Source organism: Micromys minutus (assembly GCF_963924665.1).
Source record: "Micromys minutus genome assembly, chromosome: 17".
NCBI lineage: Eukaryota > Metazoa > Chordata > Mammalia > Rodentia > Muridae > Micromys > Micromys minutus.
This window is the reverse complement of record NC_137952.1, coordinates 42,105,294-42,130,282: the sequence shown is the minus strand read 5'-3', so window position 1 is coordinate 42,130,282 and position 24,989 is coordinate 42,105,294. Positions and strand designations below refer to the sequence as shown.

General features: G+C 44.6%; 1 protein-coding gene across 5 annotated transcripts in view; it reads right to left on the bottom strand.

Moving 5' to 3' along the window:
* Positions 1-24,989, bottom strand: part of PLCB4 (phospholipase C beta 4) — a 354,199-nt gene that overhangs the window by 9,330 nt on the left and 319,880 nt on the right. For all 5 annotated transcript variants that reach the window (XM_080931463.1, XM_080931466.1, XM_080931462.1 and 2 more), the window contains 8 exons: positions 20,661-20,749; positions 19,741-19,891; positions 16,287-16,336; positions 15,806-15,871; positions 9,095-9,210; positions 4,866-4,941; positions 3,689-3,864; positions 2,240-2,341 (listed from right to left, as the gene is read on the bottom strand). In XM_080931463.1, coding sequence (XP_080787589.1) covers positions 2,240-2,341; positions 3,689-3,864; positions 4,866-4,941; positions 9,095-9,210; positions 15,806-15,871; positions 16,287-16,336; positions 19,741-19,891; positions 20,661-20,749 — 826 coding nt within the window. The remainder of the gene's footprint in view (positions 1-2,239; positions 2,342-3,688; positions 3,865-4,865; positions 4,942-9,094; positions 9,211-15,805; positions 15,872-16,286; positions 16,337-19,740; positions 19,892-20,660; positions 20,750-24,989) is intronic.

Sequence of the window (24,989 nt, the reverse complement as noted above, 5' to 3'; positions counted from 1 at the left end):
GCAGTTTGTTGATGCTTTAAAAACATGTAATGATGGATACAAAGTGTCAGTCAATACACATAAATCAAAATAAAGATAATATTTTTGTGCATAGCTCTGGCTGTCTTGGAATGCATTTGTAGACCAGGCTGGTCTCGAATTCAGAGATGCCAATGTTGGGATTAAAGGCACGCAACCCCACCTGGCTGAAAAAACTATTTCAAAGCCTAGGTAATGATATTAGCAGCACTTTGAAGTTTAAGGTGATTTGAAGCCGAAACTAGCAGCCAGTCCCTTCATCCCAGAGCTCAATATTCTGAAGGATCTTAATTAGTTCCAGACTAGCCTCAGAAACGTAGTAAGGCATTGCATAGAAAAAAAGATAAAAGAAAAAGAAGGTTTGTACTCAGCCGAACAAGGTCCACTCTGGAACACATTTGATAAAACACAATAAATGACATCTTAGCAGACCAGTCTTCATGACAAATTTTATATTTCACTTTATACAGCCTAAAGGAGTGCAGATTTAACAACAGTCTTAGGAAATCAAATATGAATAATTTGTATTTAATATGTTTCAGATATTTGAGGTTTACTGAGTGGAAGATGTATCTCCATGTTCCTTATCTGGGAAGATGTCCAGAAATTGGCACCTTTGGGAAGTTGCTACAATACCAGTCTACAAATAAATGCTGGGACAGGTGACTAATGTCCTCCACTGAACCTTCTTACTGGGAGGCACGGACGGCATTCCACAATGATTGAGAAATACCTTAGCCAAACAGTTCAAAACCAGAAAAAAAACTATTTATCTCCACGTCAAAATCACTGTGGCGGGGTATCGAGATGACTCAAGGGATAAAGGAGCTTACAACCAAGTCTGATAACCCCTTTGATCCTCTATCTCACAGGAGAGAACCGACTCCCTCCTGATTCCTGTTAGGTTCTCCTCTGACCCACGCACGGGCACCCTGTGTGATTGTGGGTGCTCCTGTGTGCGCTCCCCTCTCCCACCTCACAAACACAACACACTTACATAAAGCAAAGCAATACATATAATGGAAAACAAATTACTGTGGAATTGTACTTCCCACTGAGGGGCGGGGCTATTTTGTAAAACTTTACCGTAAAACATGTATTATGAGTTAGATGCTTTATATTTTGCCCTATCCTGATTTACTGGTACCTGGCATCATTTAAGAACTGAAAAGAGTAAGTACAACTGAGGGCGTCCTGCCTAATTTATCAGTGTCCACTGAGCATCCCAGACGGCCTGGCAGTCACAGCTGAAGCACAGAAGCTCCGTCTTTGGGCTGTGAAGTTTTCTAGCATCCCATGCTTCCTGGATTGACGCAGGAATCTGAAATTCTAAACTCATTCTGCCCTTTGGTCCCCAGGGGCTAATCCGAATTCTGTGTTTTGTGGAGCAGAAGCCAGTCTTTCTGTGGACCTGGCCTTCAGAGAGGAGGCTATAACTTACTGGCTGTCATCTCTTTGAGAGCTTGAACCCTGAGGTCCATGGTTCCCTCAGCTCTGTGCCCTTTTCTGTTTGTAGAACAGAAGGTTTCTGGGTCTTCAGAGATGGATCCTCAGCAGAGGTGATGGTTATCTGTGGCTGTGGTAAAGGCTTGCCCATGGCACCTGGTGCCACAGGCTTACTCAGGCCTGGCCCCACCCGCCTTGTCTTCCCTGTCTCCTTCGAGGAGGTTGCTCAGTAAGTGACAGTGTCCTGAATTCTGCCTCAGAGTTTTCTTCTAGAGAGCCAGAAAATCCAAAAATAAATGTATGTGGAAGCTTTACAGTGAGTTCAAGGTGGTGAAGGCAGCAAATCAAAGCGAGAAGAAGACTGCCTGATATTCAGAACGTGCTGACCCCTGAGCAGGAGACAGCTTGGAACAGCCATGTTGGAGGCACGCCAAAGGATTGTATCGATCAGTGTCTTTACATATGCTGTGTGCATGTGAACACATTTCCCAGTGACAGTTATCAGGAAAGCATGGGGAACTACTACTGCAGTAATTAATCAACTTCCATAGAAACTGTACCAACAAAACTGCAACATTAATAAATATCTCACATCTATGCTGAGTTCACATAACCAAACATTGCTGACAGTGGTTCCTAGTGAGCACACTCACACCTACCTCCCCCTACTGAGCACACTCACACCTACCTCCCCCTACTGAGCACACTCACACTTACCTCTCCCTACTCAGCACACTCACACTTACCTCCCCCTAGTGAGCACACTCACACTTACCTCTCCCGTTCTGCCTTATTCTTGATAGATTTATCCTGACTGATGGCTTTGCTATTCTCCATAGAAATCTTGGCCTGGTGGGCTCGCATCTCCTTGCTTTCCCTATGGAACAGAAATAAAAACGAATGAACAAGAGGCACATAGGGGTGAGTTAGCGTCCAGGGAGACCACAGTTGAAGGCCAGCCAGCAGACAGATGGAGTTCTGATGTTGTGAAGAGGGAACAGATATGTGAGTGTATGACTCTTTGTGCCTTTATGATCAATAAACGCCCAAATACAATCTGTAACAACAGGACTAGGTTCACACTCTTCACGCAGGTGAATGGAGGTGGCTGAGGAAAGCAGTGCCACCTAGTGGATGCACGCATCATAGGCTGGGGAACAGATGCCTCTGCTCAAAAACAAAGGAAAAGGCACGAATGTCCAGCTTTACCACGCACTGTCTGAGACCCAGCGAGATGGAAGAGACGGGATGCTATGACCTTCACAAGTGACCTTCCTGCTGACAAAAACCCATGGACATGAAAGAACCTCTACACTCTCAAGTAAGTATAGGAAACAGCGACCCCGTGTGTGTAACGGACGTGTCTACCTTCGATTCACCCACGTAGACAACAAAGGCATACAGTTTGGAATATTCAAAGGATGCGATTACAAATAATTTTTTAACTTATAGGGATCTCCTTGGGTCTTTGCTCGCAATGTATAGGCAAGGAGGCTGGCTACCTAAGTCCAGAGAGATGGGCAAGGCTAAAATGGAGCTTTAACCAGCCACCTTATCAGCAGGACAATGAGAGAAACGCTGGACCCAAAGCAACAGCTCTCAGAGTTTCCATGGTTTCTTAGTAAAGTGACCCATCCGCCTCCTTCAAGCAAGAGCGCTTACGTCTGCCCACTGTACCAACGGCAAGCATTCAGAAGGATGAGAACAATTACCAAGCAAGATGGATACTAACAGGCAGTGGAGAAAAACCCTGAGTAACACTGCCCCTCTGAGAGATGATGCTCCGGGCACGGGCGTATCTTAAAGACCAATCAGCAGCTGTGTTTGTGCTTTTTAAAAAATTACTTCCTAAGCAATGAAAAGTTACATTTTTTAAAAAATTTCTTTCAGAAAATATCTTTGAGGCCAATACTTTTTCTTCGTGTTGTTACAAAAGCGATGACCAGGAAAGGGCCCATACTCTAACACTTATAAGAGGAAGACCATCTTTTTAGTATGCATTATAGTAACTTGCAATGTTAGCTAACTTTGTTAGATTGTAGTGCCGTCCTAACACGTGCAAGTCATTGGCAGAGGTTACTTCTTACTAGTCAGCTTCCTCACACGAAGGGTGTGAAATACGTCCAATTGATTTTTACTTGTTTTGTGTACACACGCGCACACACACACACACACGTCAGTCATTCGGAGAAATGAGCATTACAGTAGGCGTTGGGCCTCCCACCTGTCGTGGGAGAGTTTCAGCTGCTGGGTCTGCTGCTCGTGAGCACTGATGAGAAGCTTCCTCAGCAGCTCACACTGCTGGCTCAGGTGCAGATCCCGGATCTCCTGCTCCTCCGCACTGTGAGTGTTGATCATTTCTGACCACTCCTTTGTGTGCTGGGCCACAATCTCTTTGACCTGTTTGGGGGAAAAAAAAAATGGGATGGGGTCATCTGGACTCTCGTGAGTCAGGGATGCACAGAAAGTACAACTCTGCTGGTACAGGCCAGATCACAATTTATATTGACAATTGTGAATCAGTGCACATCCAACAACCCACACAAAGTAAAATATGCACTAACCACTGTTTCACTGAGCTAAATCACTCCTCTGGCTGGTAAGTAGCTTACACTGGCTTGGGATTTCACTGACCGGCTCGTACGCTGGTGTATCTGGATCTTGGTCAGTTTTGGCACATTGCTCTTCCTCATCTCATGCCTTTCTAGTTTTCTGTCAGGACACAGGTTTGAGGAGAGTACTTGGCTCTCTGAGTCCTAGGTTATGGCTTACTCCATCACCCTCAGTGACACTAGAGTAGGAAGACCGCCCCCCTTCCCCCTTCTCATGACCACACTTGGTGCAAAGTGCCGGGTTTGCAGTTCTCTCCTCGGCAGCTAGAGGCTGCTCCAGCGTTTACTTAGGTCTTGTAAGGCTCACAACCTTACCTAAGGTCTTTCGATAACATGGTTTCATTTGGCTTGGGGGAATTGCTGGTAATTAGGCTCCACTCTTAGACTGTCAACCTGACTTTTCTCATCTTACAAGTCCTCACAAAGGCACAGTAAGATGTAAGCTGTTCCTGTGTCCTGTCTGGTGTCCCCCTCCCTAGGAAAGTGTGTTCTGTGTTTTCACTGTTCCCTTCCAGCCTCTTTCCTCACCACGTTACTTGATGCATCAGGGACATCAAACATCATAGATGTCTTTAGTTTTTTCCCACATGCAAGACAAAAAGATGCTCCATCAAGTGGTTCTTCTGAAGGACAGTAAATCCGAGGCAAACACAAACCTCCAACCCTGCCTTAGCAGTCCTACTCCCTCCTATTGTTTCTGATAACCAGGTCAATCCACAGCTGCCCCTTCTAAAATAAACTATAAAGTGTCCTTTGCAAGTCACTGTGTGAAGATGGGCGTTTTCTTACCTTAGATTTGTGATCCGATGTCAGGGTCTGAATTTTAATTTCTGTTTCTTTTTTTATTTCAAGACAGTTACTTCCCCTGAAAATATAGAAGCAGAAATGCATGCCAGAAATGATACATCTTTCAGTTCCCTCGGGCCTCTGTAACAACACTTTCTGATGAAGACAATACATTCATCAAATATACCCAGGATGCCGTGGCTCACTGGGCAGCGTCCACTCTCCAGCAACAGATATTCTACCTTTGAAAATATTATCTGGGGCATGATTGCTCAATTCAACCACAGCACAAAGAGATACTTCAAATTCAACCACAGCACAAAGAGATACTTCAGACCTACAATTATTGCCTTGTGTAGGGCTGGTTGTCAGAGTTGCCATTTTGGGTCCTATCTTTCTTCAAACCATTTTTCCCCCATAGAGTATTATTAGGAATGCAAACAGCCTTGGAATGAATGCCTAATTCTTTCATTTTGGTCAGAAAGCCAGATTTTTGTCTTTTAAACATGCCAGTGTGGAAGAAAATAGCATTTATTGGCGTCCCTCGACCGGGAAGGGCGGCTGGCTTCTTACCCTCCTGTGGTAGAAAATATGGACCAGGCAACTGCCCAAGCAGCCATGACTACTTACTTCCATGCTGGTGTTTTCTTCTCTGCCTTATTGCTGAAACCAGAACAGGACCGAGGCTTCTGTCCTCAGAGCGTATGCTCGGGGTTAAGCGAGCCCGGCTCACAACCTTCTCTCTATTAAAGAAGCCTCCCCTGAGAGAAACACTTTGTCCTGAGAGCAGGCCCTCTCATCACACCCACTGCTCCTCAATGACCAGCAAGCTGAACTGTTCCTCTGGCTTCCTTCCAGAACCCCTCACCATGGCCGCCATGATGGGTTTTATTCAGCATCTTTAAGCGGCCGGTGTAAGCTAAGGATCCCTGCAATATTAAGAAGTCACGACTGCATAATTTTTCCCCTTTGCACGGGCCTTATTTATTTTCTGCCTTTGCAGAAACATTTGTTCTGAGGTCTCCAGCATTAGCTTTTCTTTCTCTGCTTTCTCTGCCTTCCCCATTCACCTTCTCCCTGTCACCTGAAACTGGATGGAAAATTCATGAGAGACGGTTATCCCGTAGTTAGGCAGGGGTCCTTCAGTAGAGGTCCCTTTGTCTCTTCAATCACTCCCTTTGGTCAGGTCTGAGGAGTAGGGAAAACTGTCCAGGCTCTCCTTCACTGAGGATGGGGATGAAGTCTGATCAACCCACATTGTAAGCTGAAAGTCTCAGAAACGCAGGCCAACCTACCCAGTCCACTGTGAAGGATCAACCCCCCCCCCCCCTTACATGTGGCTGGCTGGGAGATACTGACCAGAATCTTAAGATATTCTACCAGAAATTCAGGCAGAGCCCAAATTCAGAACTCCCTGTTCATGTTCTCCTGGATATGGGTAACTCCCGCATCATCACGAAGCTGGAAAATCCTAACTCAGACCATCTTCAGTCCGAGAATGCCTGCGTGTGTTCTAGACATGGATAGCATTACGGAGAGTTCCACAGGCATCCAAAACCAGTTTCCCCCTTTCCCCGAATTTCAGCAACCAGGTAACAAAGTCTAGGTAACAAGAGCAAGCTTGCCTTGGGGTGGGTGGGCTGTGGAGAAGGGAACATCTGGTAATGGGCTGTGAAGAAACTTCCAACTCTTTTTTTTTTTTTTTTTTTTAAGGCTTTGTTTGCAAGTACTGAAACAATTCTCTCTGAAGAGTCAGGAGGCAGATCTGCATTTGGCAACATAAACCCAGAAAGAAACCTACAGGCAGGCTTCCTCAGTCTTCTAGTACTCTCCCGAGTCTTCTAGTACATAGGGCTTTATGCATTGTAGGTCCTCAACTCCTGCCCATGAGGACAGCTACATGACCACTGTCTCATCTTTAACAACAAGTATCACCCTTCATGACACTTTATGCTTGAGAAGAAAGATCAGATAAAAGTGAGCACTTTCTAATGTCCTAGGGACAATATTATCCCAAGGACCGCTCTTTGCACAGTTACTGAGTCTGAAAACTTACAAGACCCTGATTTTACAATACGGAGAGAGGCTCTACACCCATGCATATATAAACAGCACTAATTTGACTTGGTTTATAAAAAAGAAAAATAAAAAGAAAGACATGAAGTTGGGAGGAAGCTGTGTTGAAGAGGATATAGGGCAATTCAGAGGGAAAAATAGAAAGTAGATATTGTATTTTATTGGAAACATGTACAAAATCCTCCAAAATAACAAAAATGATTTTTTGAAAAAAAATCTAAGAAAATTTCAATACAGCAAGTAATCCAGGAAAAACACGGGACATTTGTTGATAGGTGACATGTAAAGAAAAATAAGCTTATTCTTGGTAAGAGCTGAAAATCCATCAAAGCCTTGTTCCTTAAAAACATGGTATTATGGTCTGTACTTCCTTTTCAACGTTTTGTTTTAAAAATTACATTAGGAATGAGGAAATATCTTTAAAAGAAGACAATGCTGCCGACATGACCAGAGCCTCTAAACATCCCCTCTTACGGTCTGAGTGTGATGTGACTTTAGAGGCTCCTGTCCTGGGAGGCTGAGGGACTTGGGTGGCTCTGGTCTTGCTGGAAGAAGGAGGCCATTTGGGCAGGACAATGACGGCTCAAACTGCTGCCTATCTGTCCCTCTCTGCTTCCTGGTCCTCAGCGATGCCAACTGCCACCACATGCTTCTGTCGGTGAGAGTGACCGGCTGCTCGGCCTACCTCCTCCACCGTGACGGAGTGAGTCCCGGAGCCGGAAACACTCCTTCCATGTTTATGTCCGCCTGTCAGCTTACGGGGTAGTGCGGCCGGTGCCACAGAAATAGCACTGACAACCGCACACCCTACACATCCTCCCTGAACGGAGGGGGTGGGCTCAACTTGTCCTGACTCACCTAAAAACATATACCCAGATGCCTTTAAAGCCACAGGCCTTGGCTCTGCTTCAGCGGGACACAGAACAACAATGGGGGGAGGGGTGGAAACGAAAGGCTGATGGCTTCCACATATACTGCCTTGTTTGGGTTTTTCTAGAAAACACAACTGTAGTGAAATGAAGCTGCTTTCCAAAATGAGCTTCAGGGTGAGTGTGGGCACCTAACGATCTGACACTGACACTTCGTGCAAAGGGCATTGGCTCCATGTCATGAAATTAGAATCTGGGAACCAGAAACTGTAACCCAAGCACTCCATGTGAGCCCAGATCCTTAGTTCTCTGAGTGACATCATGATTGAGCCCTAAAGAGGAGGAAAGAAGAAAGCTAGAAAGTTGCTTATTTTCTCCTTTCCTCTCATACTTCGGGAGGCTATAAAACCTCAGCAGGGACTCAAAACATTAAACACAAAAATCCATACGGTCTACTGAGAGAGAAAAAATCTGGGCCCAAAATGATGCCTGAAAGAAACAGAATACATATGTGTGTGTAGTCTGATGGCATGTCTCCAAGGTACTTGTTATCCTGAATGGGGAGAGCACTGAACAGGACATGCAGATGGGTGTTGACAGGGACATTCTGATCCAGGTCAGCACTGCCTCTGCCAACACACCATCACCTACAGTGGCATCGTGCACCGAGCCACACTTTTGGGTGTGTTTCTCAAAGACTTGCAACCTCCTGTGCTCTCTCCAGAAGTCACTCAGAGCCAGGATACAAATGACTGAGTGGCCACGAAAGCCCACGACAGACTCTATCACAGCATTAGTAAATGGAGCGGAAAGTAAGGGCAGTGTGCAACTCCAGAGCGAATTTGAGGAAGTGGTGAGGAAACCAGCCAATATACCGCTGTTTCACAAATGGAAGTTTGTTTAAAAATTATATTTGACTAACTTCTTAAAAATCAACCAACAAAATAAACAAACAAAAAAACAAAAAAAAAAAACAAACAAAAAACCTAAAAACAAAACAAAAAATCAACCAACCAACCAAATACGGAACAGATTACCATGAACTAAAGGGCCCTAGTGAGACCATCCTTAAACTACAACTAAGCTGACTGATGCCACACCCCGCTGTAACAAAGGGTCTGAAATGAGACCACTCATTTCCTAGGAGTGGTTTTCAATGACACTAAGTCCCTACTGGTCAGCAGGCAGCTGAGCAGTAAGGTCACACTCCTTCCTACAGGGAGTCGAGGGGAGTGGGGGAAGTCGAGGGGAGTGGGGGAAGTTTCACAAGCCAATCATCGGTCTTACCCCTTCTTCTTCATCGCCTTCTCCAGGATTTTCTCATGAGTCGACTTCTCTTTGTCATACTGGGCCACGATTTTGTCAACTTGTGTGCAGTGTAACTTCTGCATGGTGCTGTGCTCCTGGGCAAGAAGAGTTTGCAGTTATGCGCTGGACTTGAGTCGAACCTGAAGCCTTACACTGCCAGGCTGTCCCGGTTTTCGTCAGCTTGCTTGGAAAGCCGGTGAGTAATGCAGTCTGAGGACTAGGCAGACTCCTGGTCCTCACCCAGTGTTAGAGTTTCCTATTGAAGAGCATCCCTAAAAAAGGAGTCCCCATTCTCAGCCTAAAGAACAAACCACTTCAACAGGGGGGCCTGCTTTCATAGCACTCCACATGAACTGCGGAGAATGTGCTTAGCCGTTTGGGCTCTTGCTGAACTGGGAGGAGGTGGGGAAGCAGAATATGGGACCAGCTGGGCCATCACCCTTCCCAGCTCCTAACGGAGGTGATGTCCTGACCGTGAGGTCTCCTAGTGAATTACCACTGCCAAGTTCAGAAGCAGCCTTCGTGTTATCAGTTACACGCCGAGAGGAGCCAAGCACACAATTTTCCAATAGTAGCTTTACCAAAATGGTAGACCTTTTTACCTGATCATCCTATCGTGGTAAGATGGGATTTTTTAACATTATTATAAAACCAAGTCACATGTACTACAAGCATGTGTTCCAAGACACCTCTGCCCCATGGATGCCACCATGACATGCCATGGATGTGCAGGCTTTCTGAGGTGCTTTATTTGACTCATTGGATGTTGGTGTCACAAGACCAAGATTTACTTCTACTTTCCCAGGCCCCTCAGGTTGTTTTAAGAAGAGACGGAGCTGGAGGGTTGGGTGGAAAGCAGAAAATTCCCATAAGGAATTTGGTGTATGGTTTTCCTCTGGAGAACACAGGGCATCTCTCTTGGTCTTAGATAGGAATACGTGCTCTTACTTTTCTGACTGTTGTCAAGTCTAGACAAGACCAACGCCCCCTTAGTTACTTCCTTCTCAGTGGCTGAAGGCATCAGGATTCTAATTCTTCTAACATGTTCCTGGTAGGATTTCTCTAACCTGGGACTTGAGACATTTTCTTTTAAAGGTGTGACCAGCTACTAAAAATCATGCTTGTTTCTTAATTAAAGTGACCCTAGATTTAAACCTTGAGCTCATGGTTGAAAAGTGTTGCTTTTCTTTTTTCTTTTTACTTCGTTGTGTGTCTAGTCTAATGGGCTCCTAAGATCCATTACCCCATTTTCCACTGCAGACTGAAAAAGTGGTTCTAGAAGCCGAGAGACAATCAGAATCCTAATTACCAGCTGCATTCCGAGCGTCAAAAGCAATTGACCATAAGCAGGCGAGGACAACAAGGGTTACTACTCTTGTACTTTGTCTCAGAGACCCTTTTCCAGGGCTTTCTTTTGTCAATAGCAGATTCTCATGTTCCTGCTAACATTCAGTGTTTTACCTTGGAGCTAACTCTCATGTCTGGAAATGTGCTTAGGAGAGATGCTTGCTTAAAATGCACTTCCATGTCCAATGAATTATGTAGGTGTGGTCTTCAGTAATAGGGCCTTGCTTGTCTGTTTGTGGAGAGTAACCTACAGTTTAGACAACGGGCTTGTTTGTTTGGGGGCTCCCGAGGGAGTACTTTGGACAATGACTTGATTAGAGTCAATCTATTCCTGGTTCTGGAAGTTTCATTTGGTGACAACAGATGTCCAGTTGTGGTTCTGTCTCCCCGTTATTTGCCGATTTCCTTTAGGTTGTCTTCATATATGTATATGTTTTAGTAAGCATCTACTGTATTAGGTTTCCATACTAGTCCATACATGGTCCTTAATTTTAGCTGTCTCAGTCCATATTTCCTTGCTCCTCTTCCTCCTCTCTTTTCCTTCCAAGTTGACCCTCCCATTCTAGCCCTGCCCTGTCCTGTCCTGTCCTGTCTTGCCGTACCCTACCCCACCCCACCCTATCCTACCCTATCCTTTCCTAGGGAGATCTATTTGCCCCTTAATAGTCCTTTACTTTATGTCTCATCCCTGTGGTTACAGATTATAGCCTGCTTATTGAGGACTTTACAGCTAACATATAAGTGGATAAATAGCATATTTGTCTTCTTTGGGTCCCAGGTATGATCCCAGGATATTTTTTTAGGATCACTCATTTATCTGTGAATTTTGTGATTTTCTTGTTTTGTTTTCAACTGCAGAGTAACATTCCACTGTGCCCACAGAGAGCCTTCACTCCTATGTGCTAGTGGCTTTGGGAGAAGAAGGAACTATCAAAGGAGAAATGTAAACACAAACCCAGCTACAAACTCTTTAATCTAAAATGGTGTTTAATCTAAATGGTGTTTCGCAATGGAGGAAGCAAAGCTTGTGGGAGTAACCAACCAATATCTGATTTGACTTAAGACCACTCCACAAGATGGAGCCCACATCTCACACTGCTTAAGTGAAGTGAGGCCAGAGAGCCCAGGGACCTGGTGTAAAACCAATTATTACTGTTCTACTAAATGAGCATAGCAATAAAACAACTCCTAATGACATTCTGCTATACTCATAGATCAGCGCCTTGCTCAGCCATCATGAGAGACACTTCCTCCTGTAGCAGATGGGAACAAAGACCCGTATCCAGATAACATGTAGAGAGTGAGCTCTTGGAAAACTCTGCCCTAAATAGGAATGTCTCCATCAAATCCTTCCTCTTGGGGCTCAAGGAACTCTGCAGAAGGGAGGTGGGAAAAGCATAAGAACCAGCAGGGATGGAGGTCACCAAGGAAACAAAGCCCTCTAAAACAATGTGATTGACACACATACGACTCACGGGGTCATTCCTGTGGGTACATGTCACAGCTTTCAGTATAGTGCTATTGTGGCATCCCGAGTGTCAGACAAGTGGGTCTCTGCAGCTATATTTCTTGTGCCTTTTCTTGGGCTCTTCACCTTCCGTTTGTTATGTCCTATTCCAACATGCTAGTTTCATTTATTCTACTGTTTTTATTATTACCCCTTAGAAGCCTCTGTGTTTCCTAATGAGACGCAGAAAGGGAGTGGACCTGAGTGGGAGGGGAGAGAGAAAGGAAGTGGAAGGAGAAGAGGGAAGGGAAACGAAACATCAGGGTATATTATGTGAGGAAAAAAATATTTCAATACAAGAGGAAAGCAGGAAGAAAACAGCCATATGCATGAATTAAACAAACAAACAAACAAACAAAAAAGCATTTCCACACCTTGCTTGGAGGTTGCAACTCAGTTGGCACAAGATGAATTTCTGTGAGGCCCTAAAACTGTAGCCTAACAATTCTCTGTTGGAAATCCATTTCTGAAGAAGGACCGACTGTGCCCCAACAGTCGCCATCATTCTAAAACCTCAGACCATGCAGAAGATGATAAATGGAGATAAAAGCGTGTCTGGGGAAATCCAGATGCAGCTCGGTAAAGTAGCTAAGATCCTGCCTTTTTCGGAATTTAGCTTCCACCCTGGCTCTACCATTTAAGGGACAAGTGACTCAGTTAAGCTGTGCCCCTAGGAGGATGGATGATCCCATTTTCCCTGTGGTGGGATGAGTGTTTGCAAACTTAGACACAGTTACGTCTCTATCCATCCTGCTTTGTGATATGGCTTGTTATCAAGAAAATAAAAGATAACTAGTAAAAGGATATAATCATAGTGCCTCTTAACATGCTACTATAAATATACCTAAAAATAAATACTTATCTATCCCTTGCTTTGGTCAGCCCTTATACTCTCTCTACTTCACTGTTCCCACACTCGCATTTCTGCTTAATTCTATACCTTTAAGTATGCCTTCTTTCATATCACATGCATGATACTATCTCTCTGATTATATTTTAATTGGCTTGTGAAATTATAGGCTTCAGGTGAGTTTTATCTTATTAGTCAAAACGCTAATTTCAAAATAGACCTTTAAAAAAAAAAAGTCTTGCATTCTTACATTAGTGAATAATACCATTCCCAGAAGATATGACTTATTAAACAATAATTTCATTGTCAGGCATGATACTTCCCTAAGGTCATTGGTCATGGAGTCCTCAGGTATCCCCAAAACAACACAGACGACTGCCATTGCCCTTGGCTTTCAATCATAATTACACGGGGTCGGAAAGGCTTCTTTCATCCGTGGGCAGCACTCATAGAGGGACTCACAATTGGTCAAAGTGCTGGGAAGAAACTGAGCAGCCCCGTTTACATGGGGCATCTTTAACAATTCCTTACCCCTTGCCAAAAAGAGAGGAAAAAAAGATTGTAAGAGGTAGATGGTGTGGAGAATGCTATGAGAGGCTGTCTTCCTTGGACGGCATGGCCATGACTCTCATGACCTCAGAGAAGCTGTGTTTACCTGCATAAGCATGATCGAGCCATTTAAACATTTAGCATCGATGGTAGAGGTGCTTCTCTTGGTCTCAGTCATTGCTGAGGAGCTATTGGTAGTAGACAGTTACTAGGAGACACGGGATTATTTTTCCTGAGGCCCTCCCGCTGGTAGGCTACCCACGTTCCAGGGGCTGAGCCCACCCCCAAGCACATATTAGCTACAGTGCGCCAATTAGATTTAATGAGTTATTCAAATTTTAAAAAAAGGACATGAAGTTGAGGGGGGGGGGATATGTTGTGAGGATCCGGGCAGATGAGATCAAGTATCATATTTCATTATACACATATATGAAATGCTCAGGAATAAGGAAGACTTACTTTTTAAAAGACAGGTGTTTAAGAAAACCTACATATTAGCTATTCATACCATTTAAAGAGGTTTTCCAGGTGGAAAAACTGGTAAGAGATAAACAAGGGCAAAGGAGACAAGGGCCAATGTGCCCAATGGCAACAGACTCAGCCCATGTGCCCTGTGCTCCAACGGTGTCCCTTTTCCTTTGTTTGCAGACAAAGCTAGTCTATATGCTCATATATCCTTTATCTGAAGAGCTAGGTGAGAGAGTAGGAATATAATTATTACAGAAAATTATAGACTGTCTACAAACAAAGACGTGTAATTATTAGAAAGCAATTCTTTGTAAGGCACTTAGACAACTCAGAAATTCCAGAAATGTTCTTTATAAACATAGGGAGTGTGATGAATATCGTGTATGCAGCCAGCATGTGACAGGTTACATTCCCCTTAGCAAGGAACGGTCCTCTAAGTTTCAACTTTAATTTATTCAGGTCTAAAGGTGCAGAGTATTCTTTAGGCTTCGTGTGATGCAAAACGGCGTGCGTAAATGTTACTCATTCATCATAGGAACTTTATGTAAGACTCAGACTTCATACACAGTGGGCTGAGTAACCGTGTATGTAACATGAGAGAAGGGAGTCATTCACATGACGTTAGAGCACAGTGTGACCTCAACTTCTGAAGTGCAGGAGAGCATGAGAAAGAATTGGGAAAACACCGCTGGCTGCTCAGGACGAACGGTTTGAAGGAGAAATGCCCACTGACTCATACATATTTGAATGCCTGTTCTGCTGTTTGTAGACTGACACTCACTCTCTCTCTCTCTCTCTCTCTCTCTCTCTCTCTCTCTCTCTCTCTCTCTCTCTCTCTCTCTCTTTCTCTCTCTCTCTCACCCCCTCTCCCCCCCCCTCTTTCTCATAGTCTCAAGTGTAAACTCTCAGCCACTTCCGCACCATGCCTGCCTGCCTGCTGCTATGCTCCCCACCATGATGGCCATGGATTCACCCTTTGAAACTGTGAGGCCCCCATGAAATGCTTTATTTTAAAAGTTGTCTTGGTCATGGTATTTAAGTACAACACGTATTCTCGGAAGCGGCCTGTCAGTAAACATGCTTAACTATCAGTTCTACAGCCCAGGGAACATCATGGGCCCGGATAAGAACTGGCCTCAGAACAAACTGTTAAAGAAAGACAAGCTTCTCAGCCATGCCATTGGCACATTAGTATGTTCACACCTCAGTCCCAGCAGGAACCTCTGTGGGGCCTGGGTAGAGTAGAAAGAAGGGGGCCTGCAATGTTTACATTAAGTTTCCAAGTCCTTTTAGACAAAGAAGGGGGTCTCTGTCTTTCTTTGCCCTTCATGGAGAGGGCTCATGGAACTCCAACAGTGAGTGTGGTTGTTCGGCTTCTCAAGAGGGAGTTCTGCAGCCTTCACCCCACACATCTCAGTTTGCACCTCTCATCTCTGTTCTGTACCCATCTGTATCCACCCCCTAACTCAGTTCCACATGCCCCCACCCTGCTTCTGGAAGAGAAGAGCAGAAAGACATCGGTTAACTGAGAACTGAAAACCTTTTCCTTATCGAGGAATTACTGTGGCCACTTCTTGCTGTTCTTTTACATTTGTAATGACCTTGTAGGATTTCTTCTGATCCTTACCTGACGGGCTTCTTAGTGATCAAGAAGAAAACTTCAGAAACTTCAGAAGTAGGGTTCTAGTTATATTGCGAAAGACCGTGAGAGGGGGCCCTTGCTGGGGGGCCTCCCCACATACACTGCTTTCATAAACCACTGCTCAGAGACCAGGGAACCCACAGTAACCAGGGAGGGAAGACGAGGGTCGGGCTTGCTGTCTAGAATTAGCTTCTAACTAGTATTCTGGGTGATGATGGTTCACGGTGTACAACACGAAATGAACTGTTAGGTCTTCACCGGAGAGCTGAAGGTAATATACAGAAGAACCAGCAAAATGCACACCCACGTGTGCAAAGCCCACAGTACCTTTGCGTGTTTCTTCTTTAAGGAATTTAACTCCTTTTGTTGTTTCTTTAAATGCTTCAAGTAAGCCTGCCAGGGAGAGAAAGAAGATCCAAAATGAGATCTCTCTTCTGTCTCTGTCTCCAATTCTCTGGACTTTCCCTCTCTCTCCACTCCCCTCTCATTGTCTCTCTGTCCCTGTCTCTCTGACTCTCCCTTCTTTGTCAGTCAGTCTGTCTGTCTGTCTGTCTCTGGACTCTCCCTTGCCATATATGTATGCATGTATGTATATATGTATGTATGTGTATGTATGTATGTATGTATGTATGTATATATATATATAAAATTTCCCTCTCCACCCCCCTCTGCCCCATCTCTTTCTCTTCCCTTCATTCCTTCTGTCCCTTCTCCAGAGGTGGTGATGATTAGACTTTGTGATGTTAGAAAGTTATCTCATCAATGTACAAGGTACCAGGACATCTGAGAAGCAGTCAGGACAGCTTACCTTCATTTGCTTTAAGTCTTCTATCCTCACTTGAGGGATAAGTTCAATACCTTTGGGGAAAAAATCACAAAGCATAGCAATATGTATATTAAAAATTAGAGTGGAGAACAGACAATATCAAGTTTCTAAGCTATACCCGATACTTGCAAAACAGATCATGTGCGCTGTTTAGCCATGGTCTCAGGTCAGCTGAGGCGTAACTATAACTCCCAATCAGCCAGCCTTTTTAGCACCGGGGCATGGGCTAAGTGGGCCCATAAAAAGCAGACACACTAATATCTGTGGTGGCTATTTTCTTCTCTGCATTTAGGTTCATGCTATGAGCCAACTGACTTCCAACTCTATTCCTACTTTACTTATCCAGCACCGAAGAAGAGAAAAGTTGTAAGCGTCTTTGGGACAGATTTAACCTTAGCATTTAAGTTATGTACTGAGTGTGGTAGTGTCTTTAACAGAGGAAATAATGAAATCAAACTCCCGGTTTAAGGGGTTCTGTCGAGAGAATCTTGAGTAAGACACCCAGCCTGTTTGCTGCCTGAGTAAGGGCTGGACTCGGAGTAGTCACGCCGAACACAAATGCAGCAGAATCCTGAACGGGTTCAGCTCAACTACCGATTTTCATCGTAGGCAAACAGAACGAATGTGTATTAGAAGATAATTGATTTCTACTGGAATCCCAGAGGCAGGTATGTATTTAAGGAAGATAGGTATGGAGCCCCAGTGCGTAGGTTTGGTTCATTTTAAGATCTGCACGTCCAGTGGATGTAGACAAAAACCTTGACTGGGAGACTCAGAGATGGGAATCCACCGTATGTCAGAGTAGGACGGCAGGGTGTGTGTGGCCCTTTTCTGGTATCTTGGGTCTGGTGTCGCAGCCTCCTCCTGGCCTCACGCTTCACAGTGAGAAAGAGAGTCAGCAGAAGCCAAGGGCTCCTATTTATAAAAGAATGCACAGGGTTTGGGAGCAGGCAGAGTCCTCAGGCACCCAGCAAATCCTGAGGCCTCAGCCCACACTGACGAGACTTTCTTTTTTTATAAGCTAGGCTTCTGGCATCAGCCAGCAGGCATCCCTGACTGCACAGAAACACCATTTCCATGGCTTCGCTCGGTCTATGATTCTTTTTTCTTTCCTGCCATTCATTCTGCCTGAGGATTCCTATGCTCTCAGTCTCCTGCCCCTCCCCCTCCTCACTGACCAGTGCTGTCAGGAGCCAGCCATTTTCTCCCCTCTCAGCTCCTCTACTTCTCTCGCCATTACTTGTAGAGTGTGACCCTTAAGTCCCTTGAAGTACGTCTGGGCTGTTTCGTCTCCCTCTAAGCTCCATTTCCAAACATCTTCCTTTGCTCTTTCCTTAGGATTGCCCAGGGTTTGACCCAGGCTGCCCTCTGCTCGGTCACTGCTTGGCCATGTATTTCCTAGGGAAGGAGGCTGCGATCTTTCCCAGCATGGTTCCAGGCACAAGGTGATGGGGAAGGATGTGTCTGTCTATATTAACCTCTTCCTCTGGTTAACCCTCTGACCATGATGTGGTGTGTGCTGACACACAGTCCAGAGCAGGGCCGCTGATGGCTTGCGGCATCTCTCCTCGGAATGACTCCTGAGGCCAAGACTGCTGGGGCTGTACTTCACCGCCTTCTCGGAGTGGTCCAGAGCTCTCTGCAGACCAGGGCAAGGGAACTGCTTCCACTTCCTACTCTCCACTTCCCTTCGGGTGTCTTCTTTCCCTGGACCTTCCTATCCATCTCCTCCTGGTAGAGCCTGACCTATGTTTTAAGGTCTGATTAAACTAGGATCTTATCTCCGAGTCCTGTCTGGACCTTGCTTGGGGTCCTCTTCTGTTCTAAGTAGTCAGTCCTCATTGTACCTACCTGGGTGGGCTATTGCACTGGAGCCTGTTCTCACTCTCTCCTGTGTCTGTACATACCCAAGGTATACAGATTATCACTATCACCATCATCATCACCATCATCTTCATCATCACCATCACCATCATCATCACCATCATCATCATCATCACCATCATCTTCATCATCACCACCATCATCACCATCACCACCATCATCACAATCATCATCACCATCATCACCACCATCATCACCATCACCATCATCATTATCACTTATTGGTAGAACCTAGTGGCTTCTTGTAGGCTTCTAAGCCTCCTGAAGAAACAGCATATAAGTCCTACCTTTTGGGTGGATTGGGGGGAAACCATTAGTGTTTAATTGACAGCTGCGTGCTGGGGAAGAAAGCCAAGCACAGACCCACTTGGATCTACGGGCTCTTTGAACCTTTGGAGGCCTGTTCTGAGTGTTTCGGGAGCTGCTTCATCCTGTGTTTACTGCAGTCCATACGGACGTGTGGGTCAGACAAGAACCTTACCTCCTGCATTTTCCAAGGTCTATCTGTGTAGGAGTCACAGTGTTAATACTGACCAGGGCTGGAAAGGAAGTGTCTGAGCTTGGGCCATGACCTCACTCCACGTCCCTTCCCGAGGAGAACGAACAGTTTGAGGGGCGTACAAACCGGGCTACTTTTCTAAAGCTTCATCTTCTCATTTGTTCTGTGAAGTTCAGTGCACACTTAGTTTCCTGCTCAATCACCAGGCTGCTTCAGCTGGGAAAGGTTGCCTCTTCTTACGTTTAAATTAGCACTGGATGTGTGCATGTATCTACATGTATGAACGTGTATGAACGGCTTAAACCCCTGTACTACTGGCATTAAGTTTACTGGTAAATAGGAAATGCACATGTTAAGAAACCACTAGGAGAAAAAAAACTTACTGTTAAAATTAGCAGACTAAGTGTAAATTGTTTATGGTCAAGGTAAAAGGGGGTATTTAAAATTTTTAACTGTCAGTATGTAATGGGTACCAATCTGTTAGCCTGGTCATCTTGACCAGAAGGCCACTTTAAATTGTCCTTGCGTACAGGCTGATCAATAGCACAGGGTCAAGTGCTTTTGTATGATGACACTTCTTATGAGCCCACAGAAAACCACTTGAAAAAGGCCATAAACGCCTATCTAACAGTTTTAAGAAATAAAGTCTAGCCTTTTCTCTACGTATGGAGAAATTACCCACGACATCTGTGAGTCTATTGCTTCATGCCCCTGCTGCGGGTGTCTGGAAGACAGGGGTGGGTGACTAGGGTACCAGTATCGCTGTAGCAAGGGCTCCTCCATCCCTGCCATGGGGAGCATCAATGTCACCTATAATGCACCGTTTAGTTAGGTGATGGGCCTCCAACCCATAAAACGCGTTCACTGATTTCCCATTCAACAAACTCTCAGAGAAGGAAATCAAGCAACTTGCCGAACAAGCCCCCCCCCCCTTTCTTTCTCATCTAGTGTCACGTGAATGTGGCAGGTGACGTTTCTAAGCTCATTAGTGAGGACTGTCTACAATGAGGCTAAGATGGAAATGCTGACACGGAGTTGAACAGCACACCTCACCTTTTTTGGCTTCCTGGCCAGAGCCCAGGGCGGCTGTGGTGGTTGGCCTGAGCTCAGAGCTGCTCTGAGGGGTCACATTCGCTTTGGCTGGGTTGGCCTTGCCTTTCTTGTCATTTTTGGAAGTGTCACTGGGCACATCTGCTATGTCACTCTGCAACAAAAAACATTCCCAATGATTAAAATACCTGGTCCTAGAAGCGCTTTTACACTGATGAGAAATCTCTCAGCCTCTCAGACTTTACTGCCTTTTAAGATCCTCTGGCTGAAGCTGGGTTTGGTGGCACATTCCTTTAGTCCCAGTACTCAGTAGTCAAACACAGGTGCACATGGTGAGTTCCAGGTCAGCCAAGCTACAAAGTGTGACTGTGTCTCCAATGAAACAAAAGGAGCCAGCTCTTACTAAGGAGAGTAAGATCATACAGCAGGCTTGTGTGGGCATAAATGATCCAGCCAAGGAAAGACAGCCCAGCTCCTTCATACATACTTGGATGACTGTGTTCCAACCTGAAGTGTCTTTTTACAACAGAGAGACAGATGGACGGAGGGAGTATTGGGATACAAAGACAAAGGAATGAATACCTAGTAATAAATATCATTTTTCATTAACTCACTGAACTTCATTATGTGGCATTTCAGTGTTATAAAAAACCTTGTTATAACTTCTAACGGACAGTTCCTATTTTGTTTATAATAAACCAGACAACCCCATACATCTCACTGGAGACTAAGAGGCCCTTTCTGATAGTGGCCTCGTTGTAGAAAATGTGCTACATTTATGTAGCTTTTCAAACATGAATGGGTAAGCTTGGTTTTGAAAACCCCTGAACACTTCCGCCATTGCCTGCCTCTTGCTCTCGAAGTCACTCTTTGGAAATCAACTCCCCCAATTGGACCGCCATTAGCCCACAGCTTCGACTTACTGTTTCAATGCCCATTGCTCTCATTTGGTCTGCTCGCTTCTCTGTGATTGAGAGAAACTTCTTTGGATCGGATAAAGCATCCACAATATCTGAAAAACAATGAACAAACTACCATTGTTCTGTTGAAATAAACTGACCAAGAGAATGCAACTCAATCCGTAAGAGGTGGTCATCAAAACTGTAGTTAGCTATAGATCACAAGGAGAAGGGAAAACAAGTTATTTTTCCCCAAATAATGTCAGGGCTATGAGAGTGAATTGGACACCCTGCCCCCAATTCCATTACCACAGAAGCTTCAGAATGTGATCTCACTTATAGGTAGGCTGCTGGTATGAATTTCAGGTAGGATACAATGAGGCCATTCTGGATTGGGGGAAGGGTATCCTAAACCCAGTGCTAATGTCCCCTGTCCACCTAAAGAGGAAAATCCAAGAGACAAAGTGAAGGTCGTGAGTTGTTTTCTTGACCTTTGGCATTCTCTGGGATAAAACGAACTCTCAAAGCTGTTTTGATTTGCATCCCCCTAATTTCTAGGAGCAATGAACATTTGAGACAATTGTTTGTTTGTTTTAGAACTCTCTATCCAGGTCTTTGTTTTAAATAAGTAATTTGTTTTTTCTTGTCTCATTCTCTACATGCGCTGAGTTTGGTGTGCTCGCAACAGTCACCTGTGGTGAGCCCTGGCTAGATGCTGATCAGCATTCACGTGTGCAGAGCTGTCTGGCTTAGACACACTGAGCAGCCAACGGAATACAGAACACACACAATAACCCTTGATCATGCAGAACCCATATAATAATCTAACATCTCCAGATACTGGAAGCCACAATAGGGTTCCAAAACCTCCCAAAAGAAAGAAAGAGGGAAAGAAAGATGCTTGCTTTCAATTGCTTTTCTTCTAGATTTAGCCAACGCTGTACAGAAAACAAAACAAATGGACAAGTTCCACTATCTATTTCTGGGTTTGGTGCTATTTCCAAAAGACTGGTCTCTCTTGGAGAGGATCTCCATCCCTGCTTTCCTCCTCCTCCTCTCGCGTGCCCACCTCCCTCAATTCCGTGTGTCACTGAAGGCATTAATCTGGGCATTCCAAAGAACTAAAGACGTCCAGATACTGACTTTGATGAGAACTCTGACTTTGTTTGCCCCACCACTGCTGTGGCACCGAGCACAGACTATGACCTTGCTTCATGTCTATGACTGTTTCTGGCCCACGTTCCCTCAGAACCCCTACTCTATTCTCCTTACTGTCAGGAAACATGCCCCCCCCAAAGAAGCATTGTTCCTGCTTATTGAAGAGAAGTGTAAAGTGTAAAGATAAACTAATCTCATAACTATAATGGGATCGACACTCTAGAAATGGCATCTTAGTTGAGGATATTCTTCCTCTGGAATTATCTGCTGTATGAAATATCTGGCTATGCTAAAGGTGGTTGAAGATCTGGGTGGAGAGAATAAGAAACATTCCTTTAACTTCCTGGATGTATAAGGCAGTAAGGCGAGCTGGGTAAGCAAACAAAAGGCCACTTTATCTTAATTTACACAAAGCAATAGAGGAACCACAGAATTAAGAAGGACCCTGCCCCAAGAAGCACACTACTTGGGGTGACATTTAATTTAATGCTCATTATATATATATACATACACATATATATATTATATACATATTATATATTACATATCATATATCATACATTGTATATATACACATATATATACATTATATATATATATATAAGACAAATCTCACTTCCTCCACCAGTCGATAATAAAGAGAACATGCAAGATAGGAAAAACTCTCAAGGCAACTGAGGTGGGAATATAACACTGAGTCATTGTCTTAGCACCAGAACTGTTTGCTGTCCCCAACAGTGATGGCTGATGTGGTTATGCTGTGTGGTGAATAGACACCAGTAGCAGGACAGGTGCACCCACAGATGGAGCAGCAACGACTTCTCAGCACCCCAAGTCTCTTGGGTTTGGTAAATGAGGGACTGTGCTTAGCATCTGCCCGAGGAGTTCTGCTTTGTGGAGGTAAAAGAGAATACTGTGTTTTTTCATTATATTGAGGATTAGAACACTGGAAGACTTAAACCAAGGCTTCTCGATTCTTTCCAAGGCCTTTTTATTTTTTTTAAATGATAAGTGTTACCATATTTTTTTTTCAGTAAAGATTTGGTGTTGAATACTTAAGATGGTCTACTATTACTCTTTAGACCAGAAACATTTTCCATCTGGGCTGTATAGAAACAAATCTCTTTTAGTCTCTGTACTCTGGCCAGTTTGGGGGGGGCGTCACTGTGTTAATCATATGTTGCAAATTAAACCTCTTCAGGTGAGAGTTGAATGATGCACTAATCTATGCACATAACAGTAAGTCATTAAAAACTGCTTTGACACTATGTCCATTCATCTGCAATAAGAGGGTCCCCCTCTGGGGCCTAGGATCTAGCCATTGGTTCTTTGTCTAATATTGGTGCCAGGTACGGGTTTCATCTCATGGAATAGGACTTAAATCTACTCAGAAAATGCTAAGCTCTAACGAGAACATATATACCATGTCACCCACTCACGGCTCAGGACCACTGCAGAAGGGAGTATAGAAGGAGCTAATGAGTCATAGATGGTGGGCGGCATGGACATTCCTACATACAGGAAACATGGACACAGCATGAACTTACATGTCCAGAACCTCCACAAGCTTGTGTCAGACCAAATCCCAGCAGGGGAAGAGAGCTGGGCACACAATCCCACCCCTAGCCATGGAACAAAGTATAGTTGTTAGCTACTGGGAGAGAGTGGAGTAGTTCTCTCTAAAAGTGTGGCCTCTGCTAAAGCTACGTGTTCCAGGAGAAGCTCACACAGCCAAGAATATTTGGACAATACACATTGGTTTGGAAGTGTTTTAATAAATAGATGACCCAAAGTTGAATGGGTGCGAAAGTGGGGGTGGGTCTGGGCAGAATTGGGGCAAGGTGAGTGAATCTGATCAAAACACACTGTATGAAGGTTAAAGCAAGAATCAAAGAAAAACCCACCAGATCATGCCTCTTATAGCAATACCCCAAGCAGCACCAAGCCTCAGCAGGAACTAGACACTTATCTTTCAGAACAAAAGTCAAAGAAACAAAAAAAAAGTCTTCTCTTGGGCTCAATGGCTAAGAGCACTTGTTCTCACAGAGAGAAGGTCCATGTGCGGTTCCCAGCACTGGCATAGCGGATCACAACCACCTATGTTCCAGGGATCCCATGACTTCTGACCAGGCACACATGTCCACGTACAGGTAAAACTCTCACACATACATAAACTAAAATAAATCTGTTCTGCAGAAGAAAATGAACCGAGAAACCACTGCTGCTGCTATTTCTCTGCACTTTGTGAGTGATTTTAGTATCGAGAGAAGCAACGTCAACAAAATCCCTATTGCTGTTGGTTAGGCAGAAAGGTGAGTGGGGGGGGGGGACATAGGAATTCATGTGACCGCAAGAGGGTCAGAGTTAGAATCGGGCTGTTGACCCATCTCACGCTGGGAAGAAGCTGGGCCAGCCTGGCTTCAGAATGTCTAGGAAGAACCAAATGTGTGTGTGTGTGTGTGTGTGTGTGTGTGTGTGTGTGTGTATGTGTGTGTGTGGTGGAGGACAGGGTTAATTATGAACAATTTCTCATAGCAAAGTTTCTTATATGTGGGAATTCATCGCCTGGCTGTCACTTGCCAGAGCAGAATCTAATGAACAGCTGACTTGTAAGAGCCTAAGTCTAGGCCTAAGGAAGGTCCCTAACTTGAAAAAGCCTCAAGAACAATCTTCTCTTTATAAAAGGTTTCCACCCACATGCAATGACTGCAAATGAAAATACATTTAAAATCCAGGCAGAACATGGAGCTTCGATGCTGCCAACGCCCCTGAGTTCCGAAACCTCTCAGCGGGGAGGAGTTAAAGACTTCTTTCCTCTGGATGATGAATTGCTTATGTTATAATTATTTCCTGTGCCATTTTACATAAAATACAGGGTAAGTTCAGGTGAGGATTTTACAACCAACAGATATTTCCTTAGTGTGTTAAAACTAAATAAAATACCTCTAGGCGGGTTGTGATTTGCACGTACCTGCACCCTACACTCAAGTGTAAGAGCCCACGTTTAAGGCCAGAGAAAGCAACTTAGTAAGACCCTGACCCGAAATCTCAGTGGTGCAATGCTTGTCTTGCTGGCGTGGGTTCCTGGTTTAGTCTTTAGTCCTACAAAGAGGGGTGGGGGAGATGGAGTGTGAGGGAGGATCTTGAGGATGGGAGAGAGAAGGAAGGAGGGAGGGAGGAGGGAAGGAGGAGGGA